This window comes from Aquarana catesbeiana, linkage group LG12 (assembly GCF_042186555.1).
Source record: "Aquarana catesbeiana isolate 2022-GZ linkage group LG12, ASM4218655v1, whole genome shotgun sequence".
Taxonomy (NCBI): Eukaryota; Metazoa; Chordata; class Amphibia; order Anura; family Ranidae; genus Aquarana; species Aquarana catesbeiana.
In genome coordinates, this window is record NC_133335.1 from 69,912,319 (window position 1) to 69,940,066 (window position 27,748).

The 27,748-nt window shown below is 40.5% G+C and overlaps 1 protein-coding gene across 1 annotated transcript in view; it reads left to right on the top strand.

Moving 5' to 3' along the window:
* Nucleotides 1–20,676, top strand: part of LRRC3C (leucine rich repeat containing 3C) — a 49,429-nt gene extending 28,753 nt beyond the window's left edge. Inside the window, exon 2 of the mRNA XM_073608016.1 lies at nt 12,649–20,676. Within this exon, the coding sequence (XP_073464117.1) occupies nt 12,726–13,508 (783 nt within the window). The 5' untranslated portion in view covers nt 12,649–12,725 and the 3' untranslated portion in view covers nt 13,509–20,676. The remainder of the gene's footprint in view (nt 1–12,648) is intronic.
* The last annotated feature ends 7,072 nt before the right edge of the window (nt 20,677–27,748 follow it).

A 27,748-nucleotide genomic window follows, 5' to 3' on the forward strand; every position in this document is an offset into this window, starting at 1 on the left:
AGGGGTGCTGGGGTGTGCTGCAGGGTCTATTGATGCTGGCTGCTGAGGGAGCTATTCTACCTGGAGGGGATCTATTTTTGCAGGGGGGTCTATTCTTACTGGTGGGGGACCTATTGCTAGGGGTGGGTCTTATATCGCTGGGGGTCAGTTATGGTTGGGAGAGATCTACTGTTGAGGGAGGGGACTATTGTTGCTGGCTGCTGGAGAGTCTATTGATACTGGCTGTGAGGAGATCTGTTGTTGCTGCCAGGGGATTTAGTTTCAGGTGGCCCATTGTTAATGGGGGGCTCTATTGTTGCTAGAGGGGGCTTTATTGTTACTGGCTACAGGGGATCTATTTTACTGCTTTTCTTATTATCATTAACAAATTCCATATAAATTACTTATCACCACAAAATAATACTTGTTTCTGTATTCTCTAAAAGGACATTAATGGGAGGTAGGTAGGGGGTGCTCGGAGGTGGGTAGAGGAAATCAATAAGGCAGGGATTGGCAGTGTGTGCATAAACATTTAGTCCATCTGATCCAATGTATCAGCAAAAGAAAAACCTAGTGCTCAAGGCACGGTATAACCCCTCAGGATTTTAAATGACAGACCAAATGTAAGATAAAAAAGTATTTATTATACACAATATATAATTCCAATATCAAAAAAGTTTGTCATTAAAAGTATTAACATATATAGACATGAAACTTAGCTGCCCTATACAGAGATTTTGGCTTAGCAGGGATCCATGCCGAAATTGAATGTTTTTCGGACGATGACGGCCTTTCCTCAGAGGCTTAATGTCAATTAGAACAATCGTGTTATGTTGTTTGTTTTTCTACAATATGAATATGATAGAGATTACTACAACAAAGTAATAATATAAATCAAAATAGATTACTCATTGGAGTTACACTTTCAACAATGGTCTACATGCTAAACCATAGTTTTAAACCATTTTTTAAAATCCGGGAGAGCTAACCCCCCTCAGTTTTAATTTAGTGAGTAGGGCTCGTGAGATGCGGGTATTTGAACACCAATGAGGTCAGTGCAGTAAAGAAACCCGGTCAAACCCTGTAAGGAATCATTTGGAATAAGAACAGCAGTCTGGGTAAGATGTTCATTTTTACAAGGCTAATTCTTCCCAACCATGAGTGAACTAACTGGTTCCATTTAAGTAGGTCTTGACGAATAAAATTTAATCAGGGGATGTAATTCTCACGGAATAGTGACGCTGGGTTAGGTGTGAGAGCGATTCCTAAATATTTTGGTTTGTGAGGTTGCCAAGAGAAGGGTTTCAGGAGGGAGACTGTTGTGTGTGGTACAGACATATTAAGAATTTTGGATTTAGATAAATTGATTTTGAAGTTGGACAGAGATTCAAAGGTTTCAAAAGCTGACATAAGGTTAGGTAGAGTGACATTAGGCTGTTGGACATAGAACAATATGTCATCAGCAAAACAAGCGTACTCGTGTTCATAGGTCCCAACTTTGATCCCATGGATACTGGTGTTATGTCATACTGTCACGAGAAAGGGTTCTAAGGAAAGGGCAAATAGAATTGGGGAAAGGGGGCATCCCTGTCTAGTACCATTGTATAAAGTAAAGGCATTACTCAGAGTACCGTTAAAGCAAAATTGGGCCGTGGGGGAGTTATAAAGCACCAAGAGCCTGCTTAGCATGCTAGGGCCTATACCCAGAAAAGATAAGGTCGTCATTGGATATTCCCAGTTCATCATATCAAAAGCATTTTCAGCATCAGTGGAGAGTAAAAGGGTGGACTGGAAAGATCGTGCTACATGTTTTTGATAAAAAATCCCAATAAGTGTATATTGATTGGCTTGCATGAAAGTTAAAGGACGATCAAGGGGTTGGATATGTGCCTAACTATGTGTAATGTGTGTAATGTGTGTAAAGTGTGCTGCTTTTTACTAAAGATCTCACAGTTTCTCATCCCTGTTTTGCAGGGATGAGGAACTGACAGATCACTCCCTCTGTAAAGAGCTCTGTATTGTCTACCAACATAGTGCTCTGGGCTGTGATCATACGCAGCCGATCAGCAGGTCCCGGCCGTGAATCATTGGCCGGCACTTGCTGACAGGCTCCCGCTGTGTACGAGGGTGTGCATGTGCATGCCCAAAACCTGAGGTCTATTTGACCCCAGATCTCATATTTAAGAGGTCCTGTCATGCTTTTTTCTATTACAAGGGATGTTTACATTCCTTGTAATAGGAATAAAAGTGACATAATTTAAAAAAAAAAAAAAACAGTGTAAAAATAAAAAATAAAAGGTAAAATAAATAAGAAAAAAAAATTTTTTAAGTACGCCCTGTCCCGCCGAGCTCGCGTGCAGAAGTAAACGCATACGTGAGTAGCGCCAGCTTATGAAAACGGTGCCGCGATCGGTAGAGCGAGAGCAATAATTTTAGCCCTAGACCTCCTCTGTAACTCAAAACATGCAACTTTTTTAGACGTCGCCTATGGAGATTTTTAAGGGTAAAAGTTTGTCACCATTCCACGAGCGGGCGCAATTTTGAAGCGTGGCATGTTGGGTCTTAATTTACCAGGCGTAACATTACCTTTCACAATATAAAAAAAATTGGGCTAACTTTACTGTTGTCTTTTATTTTTTAATGCAAAAAAGTGTATTTTTTCCAAAAAAAAGTGCGCTTGTAAGACTGCTGTGCATTATATAATGTTTGGGGGTTCTAAGTAATTTTCTAGCAAAAAAAAATGTTTTTAACTTGTAAACAACAAATCTCAAAAAGAGGCTTGGTCCTTAAGTGGTTGAAACTACTTTAAGTATTTATTCCCACACTGAAATTCATCTATAGAATGTAACCATTAAAAAGGGCTGGATACATTTTTGAATACACAAAATCTATGTGATATTAATATTTATCGGAAATAACACTAGAGATTGTTGATCCAAGAAATATCCAATTGCCTCCTGGGGCAAGGAGGTTTTTTTTCCAGTGCCCTCACTGGAGCACATTGAACCATGCGTTATTGGGGTTTTGCCTTCCTCTGAATCAACTGTGGCTATAAGATTGTGTATATGGAGGTTTTCTATGTTTTTCTTTTTTTTTTTCTATTGGTTGAACTAGATGGACATGTGTCTTTTTTTTCACCCTGAATAGATATGTAATAATGTCTAGATAAGTTAGAGCTGATTTTGTATATCTAACGCACTCTGTACTTTACTTTGTTTGACCTGAAATCAATAAAACATTTGTAAAAGAAAAACTGAAGGAGATTTGAGTACAGGAAGCAATAGCAAGAAAAAGCACGTACAGGCCCAGGAATCTATATCTCTTATTTTGGAAAAAATAGAAGAAAAACAACTATAGAAGCAATGGGCAGTGTTTTCCGCAGTGGTATATTTTGGGTCACATGGGAGACTTGGCTGCCTGTTCAAACGAGTGAAAATATGATTTATATGGCTTTAAGTTTGATTTATGAATGTGCTTATATATTGATGGTGTGGAATGACACTGGTACAGTCTATTAATTCTAACTGAGGGAGTTATCCATTCATCATTTTATTCAGGTGGGCAGGGTGTCAGTTAAAGTGTTACTAAACCCACAACAGTAAAATCAGTCTGTATATGCAGTAAAGCATGCTTGTTATACTCACTGTGGAACCAAAGGGGTTAATTATCCGCATTGTGCAAAAAGGCTGCTTGATCTTGTATGCACAGACTCCCCTTCTTCCACTGTCCCCTGATAATTTCCTGATAACACAGAGCATATGGAGTCAGGCTGCACATGCTCAGTTTGGTGTGAGTTTTTTGTGCATGTGATTAGCACAGGGCCAATCAGCACTGTCCACACAGGGAGTCAGGGGTCTTGCAGTCTCATAGGGCAGTCAGAACACTCCTCCTACAAGCTTTAACCAGTGCTTGGCTGGACAATTCTAGAAGTCACAAGACTGCTTTATACTGCTAATGAGAAAAGGTATTTAGCAGTTTATATTCACTAAAATAATTGCATTTCCATGTTCTGTGTACTGTGGGAGACCTTATATATTAAATGCAGGGTCCTGGGTTTAGTAACACTTTAATGGTTGTTAATAAATGTGGCCAGTTCACCCCAATCTGTAATGTATTATTTTGGGGGGATGCTGTTGTGTGATTGTAACATCAAATGGCAGTGTGCATGGTTTGCTTAAAGGGTTAGTTCACCTTTACCAAAAATCTGCCTATGCAGATAAGTGGGCATCTGTAGATAAAAACAAACTGTGCAGCTATGTCTAGAACTGAATAATGCCCTTGCTATAGGCATAGGCCATGGGTGCTCAACCTGTGGCCCCCCAGTCGTGCAATACCTCATGGGACTTGTAGTTTTGCAACAGCTGAAGGGCCACAGGTTGAGCACCCATGGTGTAGGCTATTTACGCACCTCCTGAAGCCTGACTGGAATACTCCCAGGATGGTATTAAAACAGAGCTCCACCCAAAAGGGAAAGCTCCTTTTATCTGCCTCCTCCCCCTTCCACTGCCACATTTGGCACCTTTTGGGAGGAGCAGGTACCTGGTTTTCACAGGTACCCGCTCCCACTTCCAGCTCAGTTTGCCGTGGTGAAGTGAGCCGGAAGTTCGGCTCCCTCCTCCCGCAACCAGCCCATTGAGAAAGCTCAGTGCCATTCATGCATGCGCTTTAGGAAACCGGCTGTGAAGTCGCAAGGCTTCACTGCCAGTCTCTCTCAGCTAGAATGGCGGCTGCAGCACCTGAGGGCCGAGTCAAGAAGGACACCCCTGGATGCCTGGACAGGTAAGTACCCTAACAGTAAAAGTCAGCAGCTATAGTATTTGTAGCTGGTGACTTTAATTTTTTGGGGGGGCCTCGCTTACCGACCGACTCCTGTACATATACGTCAGCACTTTGAAGAGGGATATCTCGGTAACGGCAGCAGCTGCTGCCACAACCATGGTATCCATCTTTACAGGAGCCGGTTCTGTGTACGATAATGGTGGTCTCTGCGACGGGTTCGCCGCACGATCACCGTTATCGGCGGAGGGAGAGGTGCCACCCCCCCTCCTGCCGCTCTCCCACACTCTCCGCCGCTTACCGGAGCCATCAGTAGCGGCGGAGGCGATCAGGACCTTTCTGTGCTGTGGTATGGAGACGAGTGAGGCTAAGATGGCCGCCACCCGTCTGCATACCGTCATTACGTCAGCTCCGCCCACTTTTTTTAAAGGCATATTTTTTTTATGTAATTTTTTCAAACGACTTTTTTTTTTTTTTTTTTTGCATTTTAGTCCAAATATGAGATCTGAGGAAAAGTAATCCAAATTTAAAAAAAAAAAAAAAGTGCAAAAATAAATGTAATAAAATAAAATAAATAAGAAAAAAAAATTTTTTAAAGCGTCCTGTCCCGATGAGCTCGCGCAGAAGCGACGCATACGTGAGTAGTGCCCGCATATGAAAACGGTGGTCAAACCACACATGTGAGGTATCGTGGTGACTGGTAGAGCAAGAGTAATAATTCTAGCCCTAGACCTCCTCTGTAGCGCAAAACATGCAACCTGTAGAATTTTTTAAACGTTGCCTATGGAGATTTGTAAGGGTAAAAGTTTGACGCCATTCCACGAGCGGGCGCAATTTTGAAGCGTGACATGTTGGGTATCAATTTACTTGGCGTAACATTATATTTCACAATATAAAAAAAAATTGGGCTAACTTTACTGTTGTCTTATTTTTTTATTCAAAAAAGTGAATTTTTTCCCAAAAAAGTGCGCTTATAAGACCGCTGCGCAAATACGGTGCAAAAAAAAGTATTGCAATGACCGCCATTTTATTCTCATGGGTGTTAGAAAAAAAACAATATATAATGTTTGGGGGTTCTAAGTAATTTTCTAGCAAAAAAACCTGTTTTAAACATGTAAACACCTAAAATCCAAAACGAGGCTAGTCCTTAAGTGGTTAAGTGAGGCCTAGTCATTACTGCTCACCTCCACCATCACAGGACTGAGCTCTCAAACGCTGAGCTCAGAGCTACTGCGTCAGGGGAGAGAATGAATATGTGAGGGGATTTGAATCAGAGAAAAGGAAAATTCCTGTGATGGTGGCAGTGATCAGCAATGACTAGGCCTCACTTAGCAACGTCCTGGGAGTATTCTAATCAGTCTTCATGTGGTATGTAAATGGCCTACACCTATACTGTAGCAAGGGCATTATCCAACTATATTCAGCGCTGCACATATTGTTTTTATCTACAGATACCCGTTCTCTGTAAAATCCCCTCCTTATATGTGAAATCTCCTCCACCATTACTAGTAAAAAAAAATGAAATAGATAAAAATTCCAGTATACATCTCATAGTTTGTAGATGCTGTAACTTTTGCACAAAGCAATCATTATACACTTATTGGGATTTTTTTTAATCAATAATATGTAGCAGAATACATATTGGCCTAAAATTATCAAGAAATTCGATTTTTTTTACATTTTTTCCATTGGATATGTTTTATAGCAGAAAGTAAAAAATAAAAAAATATTGTTTTTTTTTTGTTTTTTTTTTAAATTGTCAGTCTTTTTTTGTTTACAGGGCAAAAAAAAAAAAAAAAAAAATGCAGTGGTGATCAAATACCACCGAGAGAAAGCTCTACTTGTGAGAAAAAAAAAGGTCATACATTTTATTTGGGTACAGTGTCGCACAACCAGTAACGCAGTGCCGTTTAGCAAAAAATGGCCTGGTCATGAAGGGGTAGCAAATCTGAATCTAAATGAAAAAGTATTCATACCTTTTGAAATTTTCCACATTTCGTCATGTTACAACCAAAAACGTAAATGTATTTTATTGGGATTTTATGTGATAGACCAACACAAAGTGGTACATAATTGTGAAGTGGAAGGATTTAGGGCCCAATTGGCCTAGTCTTTGGCAATCTAGGATGATAAACCCCTCTTGTTACTGGGACTTTACAACAACGCAAATATATGAACAAATTTACAAAAATGTCTGCAATCTTTCTTTGTACAAAATTTTAAAAGCTATTTAAGACCATACAGATTGATTACGGTTGTTAATTCATAAAATGTACATCACAGTATGAACCAATAAAGTGAGACATTCCTAAATCTGTCGTCAATAGATTTTAAAATTCCCCAAAATTTTGAAGCAATGAGAAAAAAAATGTTTTTCTTTGTTTTTCTGGAAAAAATTAAAATTTTCGGGAAAAAAAAAAAATTCAGTGTATTGTAGTTTACAAATTGAAAGTCATTTTGTTACACTGGGAAGGTGAAATGCAATTTATATTAAAGTATTATGCTTGAAATAAATGTACAGCTTTTTCAGTAAATAAACTAAACTTGCTTTTTAAACTTGTATTTTTTATTTCAAATTAATAACAAGAACTGTATATGTTAAGAACACTTAAACTATACATGAGAACAGGTGACCACCCCTTTCTCGTACAATAATGTAAATGCTTCCTACCAATATGTATTTTCTGTTATTGACAATGCTGATCCAGAAGCATATATTGAGATTGTGTATTTTTGTGAGGCCGTGATTTGCAACACTTCCTTACGTGAAGATGCTGCTGGTGAAGAAACACTTTGAGGTTGATTTCTTGAAAAATGGAGAGTGCAAAATCTGGTGAAACTGTGCATGGTAGCCAATCAGCTTCTAACTTCAGCTTGTTCAATTAAGTTTAACAAAAAAACAAACAAACTGGAAGCTGATTGATTCCTATGCATGGCAGCACCATATTTTGCACTCTCTATATTCCAAATGGAATAACAAGAACTGTATATGTTAAGAACACCTAAACTATCCATGAGAACAGGTAACCACCCCTTTCTCGTACAATAATGTAAAAGCTTCCTGCCAATATGTATTTTCAGTTATTGACAGTGCTGATCCAGAAGCATATATTGAGATTGTGTATTTTTATGAGGCCGTGATTTGCAACACTTCCTTACGTGAAGATGCTGCTGGTGAAGAAACACTTTGAGGTTGATTTACTGAAAAATGGAGAGTGCAAAATCTGGTGAAACTGTGCATGGTAGCCAATCAGCTTCTAACTTCAGCTTGTTCAATTAAGTTTAACAAAAAAACAAACAAACTGGAAGCTGATTGATTCCTATTCATGACAGCACCATATACGCTCTAGTTTTAGTAAATCAACCCCGTTGTGATGATCCAGAAGCGGCTGAAAGAGTGTTACTGTAATGGGAACTCTGGAGGGAAAAGCTACTCGCACTTTCATTCTGGTCCTCATCATTTTATTCCATAAATTATTTTTTAGTGTCTTTAGAGCACCCTTTGTCATCCTTGTAGCATTTGGAAAAGAATATTTCTTCTCATAATATTTGCAAATTGCAGCTTTGCTCTCAGAAAAGAGAATCCAATTTACTGATCAGACTATAGGTAAACATTATGTTGTGATGGTGGAGAACATTAATTGGAATCATTTAAAGGTTAAATAAGATAAACTAATTTGTCAGTCAAATGTACCCTTACCTGTGAAGTAAGGCCTGAGAGGACAGAAACTATCATCTACTGTATTCCAACAACCCCCCCAACGGTAGGAGATACAAGATGGAGCCCACAAGCAAACTAAACTGGAGATTTTCCCCCTAGCGGCAGAAATACATGTTTCTCCTGTTTGAGAACTGCATTAAAAAGTACAGTGTTACTTGAACTCTATTCAACGATTTGCTTGTCTTCAGATGAGAGAACTTGCAATAATTTAAGACTTTACATGTTATATATTTTAAAACCATGTCATACTGTAGATTTATTACTTATTGTAAAAGAACATATTGCACACATTTTTTCCCCAATTTTCCCAGAAAAAAAAACGGCTTTGAAAAAAAACTTGTTTTTTTTCCCACTTTTTCAGTTTTTTTTTCCAGGCCTTCCCATCTCTAGTTGTCAGCACTGGACCGAAGAACTTAAAAAAAATTCTATGACAGAAACACCCTACACGTTTTAAAATACAAATTTCTTTTTTCTTCCTCCACCACATTTGTATTACACACTATGTACTTCAAAACGCGTTGTCACAGAAATTTTTCAAGTTATTCCGTCCATTGTTGATAACAGATGTAGGAATATCTCACTTTATTCGTTCATACTGTGATGTTGTAGGTTATATGAATGAACAGCCGTAACCAATCTGCATGATTTTATTATTTTTAAAAAATTTTGTGCAAATAAAGATTGCAGACATCTTTGTAATTTGTTTACATAATTGCGTTACTGTAAAATTCCACAAACAAAAGGGGTTTATTGTCCTATATGTACTGTATAGGGATGATGGCAACATAAATGTAAGCTGCCTATCTGATTTATTATTGTCTAGTCTTTGGCAACAATTGGCCCATGTATGGGCTCCAAGGGCTTGTTAAGGCAACATGGAAGCTGAAGCAGCTGCTTTACTGCTTTGCTTTCTCCTTATGAATGAGAGGCTTCATTTATCTTGATGGATAAATGGAGCTGGAATTCAGTCACAGCTTGCCTGAGAACAGAATCAAATATCAGTGTACGCAGAGATACATTTCCTGACCAATAATGCCCACCCTACATTTAGCCCTGCAAGTGAGTTGCTGTATTTTCTGCTGGTGAAGAATTGTGGGATGCTGATCAACTGACATACCAATTGGTTAGTAAAATATCAGAGGGGTGAATCAAGGCTTTGTTTTGGTTATGTAATATAAAATCTACCTCTACATAATCATGTTGTCAGTTGCCGCTGGTGCTTGAAAATACTTAATATATATTTCCCCTTTTGGAAAATAAATGTCTAGTCAAATCACAGTATAGGAAAATAGTTGTATCTCATGCATATGGCATACAAAAGAAGGGACACAACTTAACTGGATGTGCTCAGAGAAGATGAAAAAGCATATGTTCTGATCTTTGTGTATTAGGAGGAGGTGAAAAGTACCTGTGTATTTACAGAAGAGAGGTTTCCTGATATTTGTGTATTAGGAGGAGGAGGAGAGGGGTGGCCTGATAACTGCATAGTTGCCAACATTGTAAAAAATGTATAAGGACATTTTTTTGTCTGTGGGTGGAGTCTTATTATAATTAGGGGGCGGGGCATGCATTTTAAGGTGTGGTGTAGAGGGGGAAGAAAAATGCGGCGTGCGCCGATGCGAAAAAATGGGTGTGGTTTCAATGGAATAGTGGGCGTGGCTTAAAGGGGTATGGTCTGAGTCTGAGATGAATGAGGGATGGAGGGAGAAAGAAAGAAATAGGGAGAGAGGGAAGGAGAGAGAAGGAAGGAAAGAAAGAGGGATGAGGGACAGCAGGCCCAGATCCTACACCACAATAGAAATATGTGTATTCCATATAGTTTAACAATTAGCAGATAAAGATACTCCAAACACCTGGTGTTAGTGCTTCGATTATCCAGCACCATGGCTGTTATGGTGTGTGGATGATTGAAGCGCATTATTATTATTATTATTACATTGTAATATAAAATGAAATAGTTCAACTCACCATAATGTAGAATCAGTGGGAGCCCCGAGCATGTCCCCTGCCACCAGATGCCATCAGGTATCCCCAGTGGAGTCCCTCCTTCCATCAGGCATTCCCAGTAGAGTCCCTGCTTCCATCAGGCATTCCCAGCAGAGTCCCTCCTTACAACAGGTGCCCCCCAGAGGAGTCTGTCCTTACATCAGGCATTCCCAGCAGAGTGCCTCCTTACATCAGGTGTCCCCAGCGGAGTGCCTCCTTACATCAGGCATTCCCAGTAGAGTCCCTCCTTCCATCAGGCATTCCCAGCAGAGTCCATCCTTACATCAGGTGTCCCCAACGGAGTGCCTCCTTACATCGGGTGTCCCCAGTGCAGTTCCTCCTTACATCAGGTGTCCCCAGCGGAGTGCCTCCTTACATCAGGTGTCCCCAGTACAGTACCTCTTACATCAGGTGTCCCCAGCGGAGTGCCTCTTACATCAGGTGTCCCCAGTGGAGTGCCTCTTACATCAGGTGCTCCCTGCGGTCAGTGTTCCCAGCAGAGTGCCTCTTACATCAGGTGTCCCCAGCAGAGTGCCTCTTACAGATTGGTGTGTTCTGTCACAAGCTCCAACCTACTCCACAGCCGAGACGGAGGGTGGGCTGCAGCTCCAGGTGTCTCCTCTCGTTCCTCGTGTTCAGTGGAGAGGGGAGGGGCTGATCCGTGCAGGTTAACGCCGGTTCAGTGTGCAGGAGAATTATGAAGAGAGAAGCCGATTCATTGGCTGCACGAATTGAGCCCCCTCCCCTCTCCACTGAACACAAGGGGAAAGAGATCAAGCGGCCATTTTGTTGGAGTCAGAACTACTGCTGAGCCAAAAACATTCCCGATTTCCCTGGACAAAGGCAAAATCCTGAATCGGGGCGGCCTCCGATTGGGACGAGGGTCCCAAAATCTGGATTGTCCTGGGAAAATCGGGACTGTTGGCAACTATGTAACTGTATCTGTGTATTAGGAGACATGAAGAAGTATGTGCCCCTACATTTGTTTATAAGGAGGAGGGGAGAGGTAAGTATCCTGACATCTGTGTATAGGAAGGTGCAGTCTGTACTTCCACTGAAGGCGGCACTCAACCGCAGTGACAATGCAGATGGGAGAGAACGTTGAGAGAAGCTGGGTTTCTCTATGACTTCCTCGGTCATCAGGTGCAGTGACCTGGTTTGATGCACATGCACCATGTGACCCCGGAGTCCATATTCCCTTGGAATTGGCACGTTTTATGTGAGTAAACGGGGTGAGGACAGGTTCCCCGTGTGTCAAGGAGAGTGCCAGTGATATGGAGAGATTCCTGAGAAATAGGGAGAGAGCAGGGACCGTGTCTACCTTCTAGGAAACTACTTCCCTGGGTCGGTCCAGCCAGGCCGCAGTTCACTCCTTGTGACAGACGTGGTCGGCATCCCTTGTCTTCAGATTGCTGTCTCCCTACAGCACAGTTGTAAGTAGCACCTGACAAGTGAGCTTCCCTGCTGGACCTGTTTGTACTGTTAAACTGCTGTTTCAATACAACATTATTTACAAATGGGGACTCTGTGTGTTTACTGCCTACCACACCACACTGCACCCAACATGTGTATTAGGAAAAGGGGAAAGGTAAGTGTTCTGACATCTGCGTATTAGGCAGAAGAGATATATGTCTGGGTATCTTTATATTAGTATGAGAGGGAAGGTACTTGTCATGATATCTGCATTAGGAGATAGGGAGTGATATGTGTCATGATATCAATATCTTAAGAAGAGTGGAAAGGTATACATTCTTTTATCAGTGCATTATGAAGAGTGGAGAGTTATATGTCCTTATATCCTTGCATTAGAAGCATGGAAGAAATATGTGTCCTTATGTCAATGCATTAGGAAGAGTGGAGAGATATATGTCCTGATACCAATGCATTAGAAGGATGGAAGAGGTATATGTCCTTATAACAGAGCATTAGGAAGAGTGGAGATGCATGTGTTCTGATATCAATGCATTAAAAGAATGGCAGAGGTATGTGTCCTTATATCAGTGCATTAGGAAAAATGACCAGGTATGTGTCTTGATATCAATGCATTAGGAAGAGTGGAGAGGTACATGTCCATATACCATTGCATTGAAAGGATGGAAGTATGTGTCCTGATATCTTGTAATGTCATTTTGCCCGTGTAATATCATGCATGCTACTATACTTACTCCTTGGTTCCTTTGTTGCAGGCTTCATATGAACACCCAATAAGTCCAGAGCATCATCTTTCCAACCACCTCTCTCTTGAGTATGCTGCTGGCCGGCCATGCCTTTCTTGGACTGGTACCTCCGGCGCTCATTAGCAACATGGCTATTGTTACACAGCTTGGTCCTTATGTCCCTCTGCTTCCAGTCAGCTACGACTTTCCCCAAGGGCTGTCATGCCTCCCAGGAGGATGGCTACAAGACTTTGCGTTGCAGCAATGCTCAGCTTACAGAAGTACCCAAAGACATTCCCAATGACACCAACAGACTGTACCTAGACTTCAATCAGATCACCTACCTCCCATCAGATTCTTTCCGCAATCTCCCTGTTCTTATGGAGCTAGACCTGTCCCACAATTTCCTGGGTCGTTTGGATGTTACAGCTTTCAGGAGCTTAAGTGACCATTTACACTCCTTAGACCTGTCTTCCAACAAACTAGTGTCTGTCAATAAGGAGGTCTTTGCTAACCTTAAAGCAAGAACAAATCTTTCTGGCAACCCTTGGATGTGTGACTGTGATCTTCAAGAACTCATAAGGATGGTAGAGTTGGACCCCAGTTCATCCAGTGGAATTGTGTGTGCTAGTTCTGTACTGGAGGAACATGCTGGCAAGCCCTTCCTTCAAGTGGTCAAAGATATTGACCTGTGCAATGCTTATAAGAAAACCACGGACGTGGCCATGCTTGTCACGATGTTTGGTTGGTTTGCCATGGTCATTTCCTACTTGGTGTATTATGTACGTCAAAACCAGGAGGATGCTCGACGTCATCTGGAGTACCTTAAATCCCTGCCCAGCAAGCAGAAGAACACAGAGGAGCCCTCAACACTTAGCACTGTGGTTTGACCTGTGGACAGAGCATAGAACTTTATATTTATGGACAGGTCACTTAGATAAAGTATAAACTTATTTATCTTTTGCTATTTACAACTTTAATACTTTTTGGCTTAAATATCCTCCTATTGAAACATCCAGGTGGGAAAAAAGAATAGCGATTGATCAATTGATTTGTACAGTCAATATAATTTTTTTAGTAAGGATGATCCTTGACCCTGGTTAAATATTTTAAAGAACACCTAGCTTATGTAAACTGAATATGGTATAATCTAGACATGGAATAAATTAAATGTCAGAGTGAGCAGAAAGAATATGAAAAAAAAACTACTGGGCATATTATGGCCATAAATGTTCTGGTTCTCCTCTCATCAAGCTTCCCAATGCGACTCTTGGGCAAATTAGGGCTGCTTAGGGGTACCTTAGGAAGTACTGTAGTAACATGGGAGAAATAGTGCCCCATTGCTGTGGTCAATAGCTGGAATTGTGCCCCATTGTTTGTTTCAGTGGGAGGAATAGTGTATTGTATCAGTGGGAAGAAAAGTAAAGGAAAGCAAAGACCTGAATCTGGCCCCTGGGCCCAAGTTTGGAGACCACTGGTTGAAAGCATGCAAAACTAGAAAAGAAGGTTAGTTTCTCTGGGTTACTGCAACATACTGTACAGGATGCTTTTTGCCTTACTAAAGAAGCCTCTTCTGCACTATTCCCTTCATAAACTGTAATTATATAAATACCCTGAGAGTTAATACTGATGGTACAGGTATAGGTATAGGTACTACAGACACATTAAACAGGTTACCCCACAGCAAGCACTGAAATCATAAATTATTACTAATTATAGGCATTTCTTTAAGCCAAAGTGCAATACATATATAACAGCCAATCATTTTTCACTGACCTGATTACATCACAGCTAAACTCTGGGATAAGCAAATTTTGCTTAAATACAAGAGACGTGTATGCTTACTTTAATCTTGGTGGCTTTGTGCACTGTTTCCTTATCTGAGCAATTACCCAGCTTGAAACTGCCTCTGTGCAGGAGCTTCCTGTAGCAAAGACCAGTCACTGCTGATCTCTTTCTTTGTGTAATATGATTGGTCTTTTCTTCGCCCTCTCTTGTAGTTTTCTGTATTCTGCCTGTAGTGGATGGACCTGCCATGTCCCTCTTACAGCTCTGCTGTCAGCACAGGCTATGTGCAGTATGTTGATGATGGCATTGTTACTTTTGGTTCATTTGGCAGTATCTGGGTTGGGAAAGGCAGTTGGTGCACACAAAGTGGATTTATATCCTTTGTGGCTATTGAGGAATATACTTATATGAAATTTTTGTGGCTGGAGTTCAGCTTTAACCAACAGAAAATAAAATCGAATTGCCAGTTAGCCAACTGCACGCTGTGCAAAATAAACGGAGCCCATAGCTTGTCTTTATTTCCTTCCTTTAGCTTGATACATGTGTGCTTAAAGCATAACTAAAGCCATTGATTTAAAGCAGTTACATTCAAGGCATGCCGTAATTTATAACTGTCACAGTTGCTTGTGTTCTCAACCAAGTTGTCAAGACATCATATGGCTGCTGTCATAACTGGTCATATGTGCAACTGCAGATCAAAGGGAGGTTAGAATAGCGGCTTACTTGGCTGTAAAGGACAGGAGGGTTTAGTTCTGCTTTAAAGCAGAGTTCCACCCATATAAAAGTCAGCAGCTACAAAAAGTGTAGCTGCTGACATTTAATAATCGGACACTCACCTGTCCCACGGTCCAGCGATGCGGTCGAACAAAGCCCCGCTCCTCTCCCCCTCCTCTCCGCGGCACCGGCATTCTGACTGTGGGCGCCCGGCTGTGGCTTCACAGCCAGGCACACACTGCACATGCACAAGCCGCGTGCTGTGAATGTACGGGCAATCTTGTGGGACCTGTGACATGTCCCAGAAGATTGCATGGAGGGAGGGGGGGAGAGGTGAACTTCCTTCCGGTGCCGCGGAGCCCCAGGAGGAAGTGGGAGCTGGATGCCTCTAAAAAGAGGCTATCTGCCCCCCCCAAAAAAATGACATGCCAAATGTGGCATGTAAGGGGGTCACTTTCACTTAAAGCGAAAGTTCCATTTTTGGGTGGAACTCCGCTTTAAGTCTTTTCTGTCTATCAGTTAACTGAAAACAGTCTTGCCTCTAGTGTAGGTTACTTACCTGACATACAGTAACTGATAACTGGGATAGAAGCCAGGGTTACATGAAAAACTGATATTTATATTTACTACAACAGTTTTCATTTGGGGATTCTTTCTTGGGCATTAACGATGTGTACAAGAAAACAACTTTAAAGCCTTTACAAATAAGCTTAATGCTGCCACGTCCCCCTAACTAGGGTCGGACTTTTTTTCTCAGTGGATCTGGCCACAGAGCCATTCAGTGGGCCATTTAGATCCTTGTGCCTGCCACTGTGTACTCAAGAGATAGGACCTACGTCTTCAGCATGATATCATTCTGTTTTGTATTTGTGAAGCAACCCAACCAAACACCTCCAAAATTGAGATTAGTATGTTTAAAACATCGTATTTGTATAAGAGAAATTAAGTTTTGTGCAGTTACTTCTGTCCATGTGGCATGTACACAGTTGGATTGAGTGAAGACACCCTAAGACAGGAAGTGTGTTACTAGGCGGATCACCAGGTAAAAATAAAAGGAAAAAAAGCCTAAAAAAATGCCACCATGTTTAAGGAATGGTAAGCTGCAATATCTTCAATGTATTTGGTTTTGGGTTTATTACTGCTTTAATTGTCTAAGCCAGGGGTCTCAAACTGGAGGTCCTCCAGCTGTTGCGAAACTACAAGTCCCATGAGGCATTGCAAGGCTGACAGTTACAAGCATGGCTCCCACAGGCAGAAGCATGATGGGACTTGTAGTTTTGCAACAGTTGGGGGGACCAGTTTGAGAACCCTGGTCTAAGCTATTATACATGGATTATTTGCTGTAACAATATTTTCAGCCATATGACTATTTTTGCTCTCATTGCTGAAAATAACAGTAATTATAGCAAAAAAAAAAATATTGTAATAGCTTAGTTAATTAAGACGTATGATTCACACCACTTAATGAAAGTGCTATTTCTAAAAGGTGAGTTCCCATGTGTGTGTCACTAATTCTGGAATTCCCTGTTTTTGAGCTATCATTGGGGACCCCAATGGGGGTCAAACCATCTAGTTACTCTGATCTGTGAACAAGCTTTGCTTCTCTAAAACAGAACATACATATCCTTAGGGTGGTATACACAGACCTCCATTATTGTACCATTACACATGTCTACATCTTCTTGCCATTGCGGCATCTGTCTACTGTCCTAGACAAAAGGTGTTCAGTGTACTTGATCTTCCTAAAATTCACCATACACATTACATTCTGATTATACAATTTATCAACACCTATGTAATACAAGGGCCTGCCTGATTGGCTACAGATTGATTGGATAGTTTAGGAAGGTGCTTATATAACATAGTTTTGGTATATCTAAAGTTAATTTGACAAGGATTATATGGTCAGAATGTAACATGTATGGTGACCCTAAGTGAAGTGCTTTGCTTTCCTTCACTCCTTCCTCTGTCTTACCACTCATTGACTAGTCTACATTGGCCATCTGCTTACTGACATCACTAGGGCCACCTCCTTCTCTTTTAATGCAACCTGCTTTATGTTAAGTTCCTGGTATCACTGGTTCCTGTCTGTCCCAAGCTCTCAGCACATAAACTTTGGCTGCCCATGGATGCATATGTGTAGTGGGTGGGAATAAAAGACCACATTATTTGCTGCCGCACATACAGTATGTGTTACTCGAAAGGACAACAGGCTAAGTGTACAGTATCTAAACCTAAAACTTTTTTTTGTCTTACTTTGAATAGAGAAGTGAATGGACAAATCCCCTGCCATATTTTTTTTACAACTGTCATCCCCATTGGGGACCTTCCTTTTTGTCCGCGACACACAACAAGAAGTGAAAGGATATCCCTTCAAAATGAGAGAAATTCACCTATGAGATGAGTTGTCAGCAGAACAATTGTGACTGTTGGAAGATTTGCTCTCTATTCTTGTTCTAGTGATGACTAAAATTTTTGAGTGATCCTCACTCAAGAGAGTGTAAATCACCCCAGTGGGGATGTAGATATTAAAAAAGTAAAACAGATAGGGGTTAAAAAAAGGTTTGGTTTTAAATACACATAACATTTTTTAAGAATTCTCCTTTGCTGTGGGGTTGCCCCTGTGCTACAAGGGTTAAGTGGTCGTTTATGTCTAGTAAACTGGGAAAGTGCTTAGCTGATCCTCAGCGCCCTGGCTGCAAGACCGGCCCCCACAACCTCTTCTCCCTCTGCAGGGTTCTGGTGGCTAGATGCCCTGCATTGGACATAAGGACACAGAGGAACAGTCCACTGCTGGAACATAGGGGAGTGCCATCCACCTGGGGAGGTGGGGATTGGCAATTTAAACAGATTTTCCTGTCCCCTAGATATTAAAGCGATACTAAACATAAACTCTTTAATTTACATTTTCCCTTCTATTTCTGTATATGGATGATGGCACTGTAATTATTTTCATTAAAAAAAAATCTAAGTACCATTTTCCTAATTGAAATACAGCTGTCACATGACCCAGCTCTTTCATAGCCTGTCTGCAGGGAAACATAAGCAGGAGGAACTTAGTTCTCTGCCGCTGGTCACAGGTTAAAAAAAAGAAACAGCCTTTGGAATACAGAGTAAAAATAAATGATATCAATAAACTGTATTAAATTGGCATACAAATATATATTTGAAACAAAATCTTTATTATTTTGTAGAAATAATGTGGTGTGGGCGGATTTCTGCCAGTTACAGGCTGTAATATCCCACCCTCATTGTGTTTAGTTGCTTAGTGGGCATGGAGGAGAAGGGAGGCAGTGGGCTGCCATTTACCACTGTGTATATCCTCACATGTGTGACTCTATAGTTACATGGGCTGCTCAGATGTGATAGGGAGTAAATGCCCAGCATAGAAATTGAATGAAAACTACGCATGTGCAGAGTTGCCACCACAGCTGCAAAATCCCTCGCTGAATTGGGAACATGAACAGAAGGGGGAGATAGAGAGCAGCAGGATCAACCAAGTTTTTTGCAGAATACAGAAAACAAATCTCACAGTGACTGAGTGAGTATGAACAGCATGTAATACACCATTTATTGATTTTTTTTTTTTGATGATGTGAGTTTAGTGACACTTTAATGAGCAAATAACCCTTGAGTGCAGACGTAGCCCTACTACAAAGCAGGAGTTTCACTATTCCCAGAGTTGGGCTTTAAATATGTTTTGTACCTCACCATTACTGTACAACAAATTTGTAAACTTGATTCAATCAATAGAGTATATGTCAGGACTAAGCAAATGGACAGGAGGGGGATCCACAAACCACAGCATAGCCTGCCAAAGGCTGGACAGCAGGCTGTTATTCATACATGACCTGTGGCTTAGCCTGATCATTTTTAATATAATTATTCATGTCACAGTAGATGATTCACCTAAGTCTTCCCATGCCTAGCTTCTTTCATTATACACGGGACATCATAAATAAACATAAGTGCACTTTTCTCTGCAGTATTGACTTTTTACCATGCATAACCCCCAACTTCAGGCTAACATCATTATCTAGCTTTTTCATAATGCGCAATACAAACAGCAGGCACCAGAGGTCAGCACTGCGAGCAATTTTTTGTATTCAATAAGTAATTTCTATTTCTTTCCTAACAGATTTTATACACTGAGTGTAACTAATAGATTTACATAAGATTTACATAATATTATTACTTCCCAGTATACACACTGCTTATAATGGATGGTGACACAAACCCAAGCCTTTAAGCATGAATGGTAATGGGCATCTTTGGGTTACGGGGGATTCAATCTTTGTACAACATTTACAGAATTTTGTAAGCAATTTATAATCAAATGAATGCCGATATTGACCAAAAACTGTGAAGCTGTATACTGCAAAACACCATTGGGTGTCATTAAGAATGCTTGATGACTCCTTTAAATAACTGGAAACAGACTCTCTCTCTCAGAAATATGAATATATCCATTGGTTATGTAAGATGTTCTCTCAGCATTCCCCACTTTGTTCTCAACTGAAAAATGTTTGAGTATTGTAAAGAGGCACCCTCAACTTGTGGATAAATAGTACCCTCCTAATGGAGTGCCCTTACCCCAGTTCTAGGGCTGTTCTGTCCTTACCTACTGTTTGTTGGAAAGTTGAATTGGTTGTTTTCCTGCCAGATGAAGATCCCAAAGACCCAAAGACAGCCTGCTTCTGTCTGTGGTTACCACTATTGGGTCGAGTAATCTGCCCATGTATCTGCTGTGCAGTTGGGTTAGTCCCAAAAATTGGCAGCCTCATAGCCTGGTAGGATTGGGTTTTTAACCAACTGAGCTATGCAGCAAACATATTTTGAAACTTAAAGTAGAACTAAACACATCGATTTAACTCTTTCCCAAAACAGTTATATTCAAGGCATGTTCTAAATAACAGTCACAGATCCTTTTGCTTTCAACCGAACCATCAAGCCATCAAACGGTTGGTGTCATGACTGATCACATGGCAGGTGAAACAGAAGCTAAGATGGCATCTACCTTGGCTGTAAAGGATAGGAGGGTTTAGTTCCATTTTATTTAGGTTATGCCAGTGACATGAGGCAGAGAGGCAAACTCTGAAGGTCGGTCATTAGTTACCAATGTTCTTGAAGACCAGTCAACTTTCCGCAGTAGGCAAGAATAAGCAGCCACCCACCACATTGGAGAATTATGCCCTTTATTGGAGGGGAGCAGCATATATTAACCTATAGAAATGGGTACTATATATCTTTATAATACACACCAAAACTTTCATGGGTAAACCTCTTGAAATTTGTAAGTATTGGATGGATCTGGTCACAGTTTCAGCAGATTATGGGCTGAACTTAACCGTATCCTGGTAAGACTTAAAAATTTGCTAGGGACCTATTAATGTAACAAAATCACTGTACATTATATAGAAACCCAGCTCTGTTGGCATCTATTCTTAGGTATACATAACATTTTAGGTTCTGCTGAGGCCGTGTTCTATGTGTAGAAGAAAATGTGTGAAACCAGTTAATAATGAAAGATTCTTGCCTTAATTATTAGATATATGAATAAATAGATATTTTTTAATGAAATTAAAAACAGAATTGTGGTGTTTATATTTTTTTATTGTGTTCTGAATATATTGTATTTTTGTGTGGCATCATAATGGGTATGAAAGCATTTTCCTTGTGTAGCCAGAAAATGAATCTACATAACGGCAAGAAGATCTGTGGCAGAGAACAGTTTTTTAAAGGGCATTCTGGATTATACCATGTGCTTCTCACACCGAGGCTGCCAAAGCTACCATATTGTACATTGTAATGCCAATGTGGTTATAAATTAAAGTGGCTGTAAACCTCTGAAATGTAAAATGAACAGGGTATATCTCTCTGTAGTGTGTGCTTCCCTCAATCCAAAGCACCAAGTGTGACTTCTGTCTCCCAACACTCCCCTGTCTGTATTAGTCCCTTCTTATGGGATATCCTGACATCACAGAATCTCAGGAGACAGCCCAGCTTCCCTTCCAGCACACCTCCACAGAAGGTGATAGACTGCCTTAGCTGTACATGTTTCCCTATGAGATTGTGTAGAGGGGGTGTGTCCTTTGCCTACACTTAGTTCTCAAATTACACTGAGCTTACTCATGAAGGCTGTACAGTGTGTGACATCAAATCTCTGCCCCCTGCCTGCTGGAGCTCAAAGAAAACCTTTGATTTGTGTGTTTTAGGAGGCTTTAGATAAGAGAGGGCTGCAGATAAATAGATACAACTTATGTGAGAGGATGTTTTCATCTCTGTTTATCACCTGAAGCCAGTCACTTCAATAGGTATACACTGATGTAAAGGTTTACAACTATTTTAACCACACCACCCTTCAAAATGATTTAAGATAATAACACACCAAGGATCTGTTTGCATTGTTCTGGTGCCTTGTAGCTTTCCTCAAATGCACAATTCACCTTTGTTTGGTCATGAGATTTCCTTAGTCCCCATTTACACTTGAGCATTAGCATAGCAGGGTGAATTAGAGGTGTTATTTTCTTTATGTATGTTTGTACATGCAACTTGGGGTACAGAAGTAAAATCACATGTTTTTGGCCCCATAGATTTGAAGGCATGTTTTTCAAGCGTTTTTCAGGTGCTCCCATTAAAGTCTATGGGGCCAAAAACGCATGATTCTGTCCCAAAGCTATGAGATGTCATAGATATTCATAAGTTATTGCTCTGTGACATTCACAGAATAGTAACTAGCACTATCAGGCAACATGTGCCTAGTTTGTAGCATTTTGGGGGAAAAAAAGGCCTCTCATTTCCCATAAACTCTGGCATGCTGCCTCATGGTGCCTAACTACTGTGGGCAGAAGAAACACGAACAGCAGGAGGGGACTTAAAGGCAACAGAAAAAATATAGGTTACCATTACTCATTTCTTCCCCAAAAAATACTAATTCTTTGACTGTTGTTTTGGGGTAATAGCTTTAATATTTTCTGAGTCTCTGATTTGAAACATGAGCATATCAGGACTTCTACTTCCAGACTGGAAACCCTGATCCGGATGCTTGCTTAGGTACCATGACTTAAGTAATGAAGCCACAGACAACCAGGCAATGAGCTCTTTCTGAAGGTCAAAATCTAAAGTAGAAATTTATTTTAAAACACACAGAAACTCAAAATTAAAACCTAACATAAATAATGATATTTGAAGCGCTTCACAATGTGCATAAAAGTTAATATATATGAATAAATATAAATAAATAAATATAAATACTCAAATAAATCCAGCGGTGAATAAAAATTCCTAAAAAATCCAGCAATCAAAATAGTGTAAAATTAAAAAATTAGTGCCACCAAATGTATAAAAAAATCCACAAAAAAATCAACATAAAAATAAATATATAGGGATGTATTCAGAAGGTTCAATTATACAAGTGTAGAATCCGATTGGTATAAAGCTTTGATCCGATCCCACTAGCAAAGCTGTTTAAAAACACTTGCTTAATTAAGGTGCTCATTGACATTTATAGTAACAATGTTTCTTTTGCTTCTGTTCACAACCAATGTGAGAATCATAAACAGATCTCATTTGACAAGCAGATAAGAGAAAAATCCAATCATTGTGCAATAGTTAGGATACCAAGGTACACAGGCAAACTTCAATCCACTCACGTGTGCCTTATAATGATAAGGCATATGCAGGTTTTACTATAGCAGTCAGCCGCCTTAGACAGGAGCAGATTCACTGCAGTACACTGTGTGATACTGCTGATCTGTACAGAGCGTCCTTGGTTCCTCCAGTTGGAGGAGCCAAGGACGCTCTGTGCAGATCAGCAGTATCACACAGTGTACTGCAGTAAATCTGCTCCTGTCTAAGGCGGCTGACTGCTATGGTAAAACCTGCATATGCCTTATCATTATAAGGCACACGTGAGTGGATTGAAGTTTGCCTGTGTACCTTGGTATCCTAACTATTGCACAATGATTGGTTTTTTCTCTTATCTGCTTGTCAAATGAGATCTGTTTATGATTCTCACATTGGTTGTGAACAGAAGCAAAAGAAACATTGTTACTATAAATGTCAATGAGCACCTTAATTAAGCAAGTGTTTTTAAACAGCTTTGCTAGTGGGACCGGATCAAAGCTTTATACCAATCGGATTCTACACTTGTATAATTGAACCTTCTGAATACATCCCTGTATATTTATTTTTATGTTGCTTTTTTATGTGGATTTTTTTACACATTTGGTGGCACTAATTTTTTAATTTTACACTATTTTGATTGCTGGATTTTTAGGAATTTTTATTCACCGCTGGATTTATTTGAGTATTTATATTTATTTATTTATATTTATTCATATATATTCATTTTTATGCACATTGTGAAGCGCTTCAAATATCATTATTTATTCTTTTTAAGTGACTCTGAAAACACTCTCTTTTGATAGCAGCCTCACTTGGTTTTATGTGTAATTATCAGCTATTTAGCATCACAGCGCTTTGTGTTTTATATATTCTAAAACCTAACATAAGCTTTAATATGTTTAATATAATTTTAAAAACAATTTTCAATATTTTTAATCTGCAGCTTTCATTAAAATAATGCCTAGGGATCTTGCCATGGAGGTCCTTGTTCAGGCGCTTTCTGTTACAGGATGAAAATGCTCTTTTCCTGTCCCTCTGCATTGTCCCTCTGTCTGGAACATCCAATAAAGACTGCAAGTGGCCGTTTTAACACATTTTCTTTCTGGTTCTTCTAATGCAGTTGTGTTTCTGAGAACAGTAATGCCCAACCTTTTGCTTTGTCAGTGAGTACATAAGTGGTTTGAACTTTTGAAGGGGATGATGAGCGCAGTGACACAGCCTTTGCTTTCTCAAGTCATAACAATGAACAGAAGAAATCATCAATAAGTGTCAGATATCCCTGACCCAAGAATAAGATTTTAAGCGTTTATTGTTTTTTTTAGCTGAAACTTTGACAAGTGCAGTATAACTGTTATGATGTCCTTGAGATTTGATTAAAAGCATAATTTTAAAGGTACACATCAATCAGAATTGAAAATGAAGCCCTGGAATGCACACAGAGAGCAAAACCTACCTGCTCAAGATTTTTTTTTCTTTTTTATCCAGGCTTTGGTATAATAAACCACCCCAAACTGCTTTGTTGGTAGTTTATTGACCTGTTTTATTTACCCATTTATAGTGAGGAAACATATTGCAAAACAAGTCTTTTCTATTTTCCTTGCTGTCTTTAACATAATTCGTAACTGCCAAGTTCAACCCTTTCATGTATACAGTTACTGCCATTAGGGTCTTCCCCTTACTTAGCTACCCATCTGCCATTTCTTGTGTACAGTCTTAAATGGACACAGCTACATGTGCACCGTCTATAGAAAGGCCCCGGTGAAAGCCGCCAAACACTGACAGGCACTAGGTACTTTTCAGTCACCTCCAGAGGTACCCGTTTGTTGGGAATCCATACACCCACTAAAGGGACACTTTTTGAATAGTCATTGCCAAGAGTTACAGTGAGGCTTTTTCTTTTTGCCATTCATGCTTGCACAGTTGATACAATTCTTACTAATGCTGTTTGCTAGTTTAATGGGGTTTAGCCTTATTGTGGTGTAAGTCAATGGCCTTAAGACAGGCTAATATTTCCATCAGTTTCTATAACCAGGTGTGTCAGTGGGGATCAAGCAGTTGAACTACTTCAGGACCACTTACCGCTACTTATACTGTGGCAGAGTGGCCCTGCTGTGCTGGATATTGTACATATACATGATTTTGTATTTCCAGGTAGGGGGACGAGAGCCCCAACTGTGCTGCTATTTGCTTCAGCACAAGCCTATCAGCGGGTCCCAGTCATTGTTTTATGGCTGGAACCTGCTGATTGGCTGAGCGAATGACAGAAGAGAGCTCTTTGTAGGCAAACAACACAGAGCTCTTTACTGACAGCAGCAATGTACTGTTTTACTGAGTCTGTCAAAATGGGCCTGCCCCGTGTGAAAGGGGCCTAAGTGTTAGATTGCCCATCGCACTAGCACAGTCCCCTTATGAGTCACTCATCCCCGCTATTAGTAGTATCAATCAATGTACACTTAGACCCCTTTCACACTGGAGCCACAGCCGCGTTAGGGCTAAAGCGCCGCTCGTTTTAGCGGCACTTTAGCGCTGTTTAAGCTGCCCTTTTCAGGACGCTAATGGGGAGCTTTCAACCCCAAAGAAGGAGTTAAAAACTCCCGTGTTGCAGCGCTTCCGAATCGCTTTTCAGGCTCTTCAGAAGCAATGCCCATTCATTCCAATGGGCAGGGCGTTTTGGGAGCGCTAAATGCAGCATTTCCAAACGGCCCCAAAGATGCTGTTTGCAGGACTTTTCGGAATGTCTCACAAGCGCACCACCCCAGTGTGCAAAGTCACACTTGAATGAATGGGAGGCAGTTTTCAGGAGCTTAGTAGAGGCTATTTCCAGTGCTAAAGAGCCTGAAAACCGCCCCAGTGTGAAAGGGGTCTTATTGGGATTTTTTTTTGCCAAAGACATGTAGCAGATTAAATTTTGGCCACAATTTATGAAGAAGTTAGATTTTTTAATTTTTTTTATTTATTGGATATTTTTTATAGCACAAAGTAAAAGTATTGTTTTTTTCCCTCCAAATTTTTGTTCTTTTTTCAAATATATTGCAAAAAATAAAAAACCCAGTGATGGTAAAATACCAGCAAAAGAAAGCTCTATTTGTGTGGAAAAAAATGATATAAAATTCGTTTGGGTACAGAGTTGCATGACCACGCAATTACCAGTTATGGAACCTGGTCATGAAGGGGGTAAAATCTTCTGGAGCTCAAGTGGTTAAAGAGTGACAGAGCAGAGGACCCATCATCATCAGCGGCTCCTGTGGGGATGGCGCTAAAAAGTGAAGAAATACATGATGATTGTGTTAGAAATCCTGAGCTGCCCTCTGTTTTGTGCACACTTCATGTGTTATACAGTATCAAGGAGATTAATTATCCCATCTAGTTATGATCTTGGGGCTAAAGAATGACAAATGTTAAAAGGGTTGTAAAGGCAAAAGGTTTTTTTATCTTAATGCATTTTATGCATTAAGATAAAAAAACTTTCTTTGTGCAGCAACCCCCTAATGCTTACCTGAGCCCCATCTCTATCCACTCCACGAGTGCCTCGGCCTTCCGGGACCCCCCTCCTGATTGGCTGAGGTGCAGCAGTGGAGTCATTGTCTCCCACTGCTGTCAATCAAACTCAGTTAGCCAATCAGGAGAGAGGGGGCGGAGCCAAACCACAGCTCCATGTCTGAATGGACACATGGAGCTGCGACTGGGCTTGGGTGCCCCCATAATAAGCTGCTTGCTGTGGGGGCACTCGAGAGGAGGGAGTGCCGAAGAGGGACCCGAGAAGAGGAGGACCCAGCCTGCTCTGTGCAAAACCATTTCACAGAGCAGGTAAGTATAACATGTTTATTATTTTTAAAGAAAAATAGCAAGACTTTAGTATCACTTTAAGGATAATAGGATAGGGGGCAGTTAAGTAGTTTAACATAAGACAATTGGACAAGGCAGAAAATATTCAGTCCACACATTTTCTGTGTGTTGTCAGTCCACAACAGAAATAGTAGCTGAGTGCATTGCTGGTAGATCAACATGTATGTTTAGGGCTTTTAAAGGGAGAACAAGGGGGAATGTGCATATACTGCAGAGATGTACTGTCATGTTTTTTTCTTTTTTTTTAACATGACTTACATTTTGCTCACTTTCCCCTTCCCCACCACTCCATTCAGCTACCAGTAGCAAAGAGAAGACCTCTTGTGCAAAGTTGTGACAATCACGAAGCACCAGAACTATCACATAGGAGTAAGGGGAAGGAGACAAATGACCCTTCATATCTGGAAGTACTGGGTATTTCTCTTTGCTCCCAGCAGTCAAAAAGATGGAGTGAAGAAAGGTGCACATGCTTTTCTGGGCTCATGGGGGACAAGTGAACCAGTTTCTTTGCACTACGTTGAAAAGGAAGTGAAGAAAAGGTAAGTGTATGCTGGAGGGGAGTTGTGTGGGAAAGGGGTTAATGCAAACCAGTTGCCTGGCCCAGGATGGGCAAAACACAGGTCTCCTTATGCCATGTACACACAAGCGGAATTTCCGACAGAAAGAGTCCGATGGGAGCTTTTCATCGTATATTTCGACTGTGTGTATGCCTCATCGGACTTTTTCTGTTGAAAATTCAGATGGACTTAAATAGAGAACATGTTCTTTATTTTTCTGATGGAACAAATTCCTATCAGGAAAACCGCTCGTCTGTATGCTGTTCCGACACACCAAAAACGTTGCATGCTCTGAAGAAAGTACAAGATGGAAGCTATTGGCTACTGGCTATTGAACTTCCGTTTTCTAGACCCGTCGTACGCGTTGTAAGTCACCGCGTTCTGGACGGTCGGAATTTGGTGTGACCGTGTGTATGCAAGACAGCTTGAGCGGAATTCCGTCAGACCTCCGTCGTAAAAACCTTCAGAGTTTATTCCGACGGCAAAACCGGTCGTGCGTACAGGGTATTAGAATAATTTTTCTGGAAAAACAATTTTTATACAGCATGTGTGTTGAACTGTTTTGCTAGAATTCAAACTGTACCATCTTATTCAATGGG